Raw genomic sequence first — 3,872 nt, 5'->3', positions numbered from 1 at the left:
GGCTCTTGGGGTTCTGGTCTCTGATCCCTGCAGCTGACCCCCAGCACAAGCAGGTCCTGCGTGTCCCCAAGCCCCCCCACGGCCTCATCCTCCTTGGGGTACCCTCAGTGAGCGGCTGAGGGGACACAGTCCAACACCAGCCCAGGAGCTGCTCGTTAGCCCCCCAAGAGCCACTGTGTTAATGAATAACTTCCCAAACCACAGGCAAGCTGCGGGCAGGGGGTGAAGGGGGGCTGTCCCGGGGAATGGGGGGCTCCAGATCTCTGCGTGTCCTGCTGACAGGGCTGGCGTCCTTGTCTCCAGTCAAGCTAAAGTTTGCTCAAGTGGAGCTGCTTCTGCCTTCAAGCTTGTTTGCTGTAGGTGCTCCTGGGGCGTGTGCGGTGATGATGGGGTGGTGGGTGCATTGGTGCCAGCTGGGGGGACCCACCTGCCCTCCCGAAGCACCTGCGCTGCATTCCCGAACGGCACCTCCCTGGGGTCCCCCTTTTCTTTATGAGCAGCAGGCGCCGGGTGTTGGTGTTCCTTCCTCTCTTGCTGCTGCTCTCCCTGGCTAGGTGTGGGCTGCTGGGCAGTGTGTGGGGCGGGATGTGCCCTGCGGTCCCCTGGGGCTGCTGCTGTGCGTGGGGTGGGGGGCAGCTCCCTCCGGCACCCCAGTTCCCATGCTGGGTTGTGCTGCTGGGTGAAGCACCACTGCTGGCAAAGTGCTTGATGCTTGCGTGGCATTTAGAGGCCTCCAAGTGCTCTCTCTGTACTCGATGCTTCCCTGAGGCTTTAGCTGCTCTGGTTAGCCAAAATTCCTCTGTGCTGGGGGGGTGCCCCGCATGTTTACCCTCTGCGCTACCTTTGCTTATGGTGCTCCCCTGCTGCAGGGAGGCTGCTTGTCCTCTTAGAGCTCATTTTGTCTGTAAATGCATTTATCTGGCTTACCCTTTCCCCAGGGGATGCACAAGTGGCTACGTGGTTTTATTCTTCACTTAGCAATGCTATCCTGCCCAGGGGAGGCTGGTCCAGCTGCTGTCCCGGCTTTTGGGACTGGAGAGTTTGCTCTCAGTGCTCCTAAGCCATGCTGCTTCTGCGTGTTTCTGCTGCAGAGCAGCTGAACTCTGCTTTCTCTGGTGTTTCTTCCGCAGGAGCTGGTTCCTGCTGCCAGTGTTGGATCCGCTGTGGAGGATGAGCAGCTCTTCTCCCTTCTCCAGGTTGCTGTCGGAGGAGAGGCCCGTCGCTGCCCTGTGGGGTATGGAGCTGCACGCCCTGGGCTGGCTTGGTGGGAGCTGGCAGCAGGAGTGAGTGGGCGGACAGCGGCCGTGCCCTGTGGGCACCCGGGGTGGGAGCGCACGGGGTGTCTTTCCCCCTTTCTCGTGGTGTGTGCACCCAGGAAAGCCTCCCCTTTGCTTTTGGCTCGCCCGAGGCTTGCACAGGGGAGCAGCACGTGCGTGCACAGACGATGCTGTGTCCCTGCAGGCTGCCAGCTGAACGCGGGCACGCGGAGCTGCGTGGTGGAGGAGGATGATGATGACTTCTTGGAGCACCTGGTCCTGCTGAGAACGGTGAGATCCGAGGCTTGCCAAAGAGCCCATCGGAACAAGCCTGTGCCCCAGCAGCGGGGCTGGCTGACGGCCAGGCTCCCTGCCACAGGGTCTCTGCTTGGCTCTGCAGATCTGCCTGGGGGCTGAGGCCGGGGACGAGCTGCACGTGGTGGCCGTCGATTCGAAAAACACCTACGGAGACCACAAGCCGGTGCCCATCGCGGTGCTGCGGACTTCGGTGCTCCCCATGGTAAGGGCAGCCAAACGCCTGGTGTGCAGCCCCTAGCCATGGGGTGATAATTTCACCCCGGGAGCCCGGTCTCCACCGAGCCGTGGTCGAGGGTCTGGGCAGTGCTGGGGGCTCCTTCCTGCTCTGGCCATGTCCATCCGACTGCCTGCAAACCCCTCCCCGGTGCAGAGGAGTTGCTCACGCTGTGACAGTGCCACAGGGATTAACGTGGGCTGTTGCCCACCTGGGCTGGGCTTGGCGGGGCTCTGAGCTCTGACTCTTTGCAGATCAGTCTCAGAGGTCTGGAGCTGGTCCCTCCTGTCACCTTCGTGCTCAAGTGTGGAGCTGGACCGGTCTATCTCAGCGGGCAGCATGTCACCCGTGAGTGCCCCGGGCTGCAGGGCCAGGGCGAGCGCATGGGCTGGGGGCTGCGCTGGGGATGCTCCGGGTCCCACGGTGGCTTTAGTGGCAGCTGGTGTCCTCAACAGGGGTGCTTCGCCCGGGGGATGGATGGCTCGCTGGTCTGCGGGGGCATTAGTGCTTGTTTGCATCCGTGGGCTCGACACAGTGGCCTGTGCTGGCTCTCCGCTCTGCCTTCGCTGCTGCGGCGTGGGATGGTGCCCGCGTTCCGCTCCCAGTGTGGGGTGGGATGGCTGGCTGTGTTTGCAGCCGGGGGGTTTCCCCTCCCCTCAGTGGGTCAGCGCCACCCCCTCCCGCTGCAGCCCTGCATCTCCTTCGCAGTGGAAGATGACGCAAAGTACGAAGCCCATGAGGAAGAGCTCTTGGAGGAAGACATAGGTGATGAGGATGATGCTAGAGCATCATAGGATAGCTGCAGCTTGGAGAAGACTTCACGGCTCTGGGAGTGAAGCTGGCGTGATGGTGATGGTGGGGACGCCCTGTGCCGCGATGATCCCTGAATGGGACAGATCCTTGCAGGGAGACAAACTGTCCGGGCTTTGGATATCGTCCCTTGTCTCCTCTCCCTGCCCTCTCCTTTCCTATCGTGCTCCCAGAAATGCTCTTTTTTTTTTTCCTCTTTTATTGCAATAACAATGGGAAAGTGCAAATCCCCTGGAGTTAGTCTGGACCGTGCTCTGGTGCTCCCGCACCAGCCTGCTCTCGCCTGCTGTCCTGTCCCTGCTGCCTCCAGCAGCTCCCTGCCTCCTCTCAGGCAAACTTATTCCATGTGTGCGATTACTGATATGCTGTGGGTTGTGCTGGGGTCCGGGGGGCTGGGGATCCCAGCAAGCAGCCCCTGCTGCCCTGCCTGCTGCCCTGCCTGCTGCCCTGCCTGCTGCCAGGACAGGGCTTGGGCTCTCCCAGCCCCAGCGTGTCTGGAGGACGAAGGCTGCACCGTGCTCTGGCTCGGGGCTTGTGTGTCTGCATAAGCTCAGCCACCCCGTCTGGGGGAAGACACGATGCTCTGAGGCCGAGGAGCTCGTGCTCTCCCTGCGCAGCCCTGGCACCAGTTACCCTGGGTGCTCCCTGCTGATGGTCCTCTTGTTCCGGTAGGAATTGCTCTGACCATCGCCTGTTTGGATCAACAGGACAAAGTTGTGTTGCCGTCTTCATGGCAGCCCAGGAAACGCAGTCAAAAGCTGCCCAGAACAAGCAGCTGCTGAAATAATATAATTAAAACTCCTAATTGAGAAAATTGCCCAAATCCATCATATGCATGATATTGGCTGGCAGCGAGATTGACTTGAAAGAGGAGCCCTGAATCTGCAGGCGGGGTGGGCTGGGAAAGGAGCACATGGGTCTTTTTTTTATTTTTTTTTTTTTTTTTACTTTCCCCACTTGTCTCTGGCTTTTTCTATTATGAGCTGATCAGCGCACAGAGGGAAGATTGCTGTCGTCATGCTGTAATGGCTTGGGAGAGGCCGGAGATGGTCCTGGGTGAAACCAGCTGCCAGCCCTGATGGGCTGCAGCCTGGAAACACGTCAGCCCCAGTGTGGGCTGTGCCTGGCCCTGGGCTCGGGGACACAAGGGGACAGGATTGCAGCCTTCACCCCAGGTTTCTCGGGCATCACCTCCCGCAAGGCAAGTGTGCGCCTCGAGCCCCTTCCCCGCGCGTGGGTTTGAGATATGCCCTGGGATGGGGAGCAGAAAGCCG

General features: G+C 60.7%; 1 protein-coding gene across 1 annotated transcript; it reads left to right on the top strand.

The window, feature by feature from the left end:
* The first annotated feature begins 1,062 nt into the window (after positions 1–1,062).
* Positions 1,063–2,582, top strand: LOC140643784 (nucleoplasmin-like). The gene is made up of 5 exons (XM_072846015.1): positions 1,063–1,234; positions 1,462–1,547; positions 1,657–1,776; positions 2,043–2,136; positions 2,497–2,582. The coding sequence occupies exons 1-5, from the start codon at positions 1,171–1,173 to the stop codon at positions 2,580–2,582; spliced, it is 450 nt and encodes a 149-aa protein (XP_072702116.1). The 5' UTR covers positions 1,063–1,170.
* Positions 2,583–3,872: the final 1,290 nt, after the last annotated feature.

The sequence above is a fragment of the Ciconia boyciana genome, chromosome 25, assembly GCF_034638445.1.
Source record: "Ciconia boyciana chromosome 25, ASM3463844v1, whole genome shotgun sequence".
In the NCBI taxonomy this organism is placed as follows: Eukaryota; Metazoa; Chordata; class Aves; order Ciconiiformes; family Ciconiidae; genus Ciconia; species Ciconia boyciana.
The sequence above is the reverse complement of the archived record's forward strand: the minus strand, read 5'-3'. Positions and strand labels throughout refer to the sequence as shown.

What these genes read in the sequence shown, in the direction of transcription:
- LOC140643784 (XM_072846015.1), top strand. Translation starts at nt 1,171, where the DNA reads ATGAGCAGCTCTTCTCCCTTCTCCAGGTTGCTGTCGGAGGAGAGGCCC. An exon ending in ACCTGGTCCTGCTGAGAACG is followed by an intron (nt 1,548 to 1,656) that starts GTGAGATCCGAG and finishes TTGGCTCTGCAG; the next exon opens with ATCTGCCTGGGGGCTGAGGC. An exon ending in CAGCGGGCAGCATGTCACCC is followed by an intron (nt 2,137 to 2,496) that starts GTGAGTGCCCCG and finishes TCTCCTTCGCAG; the next exon opens with TGGAAGATGACGCAAAGTAC.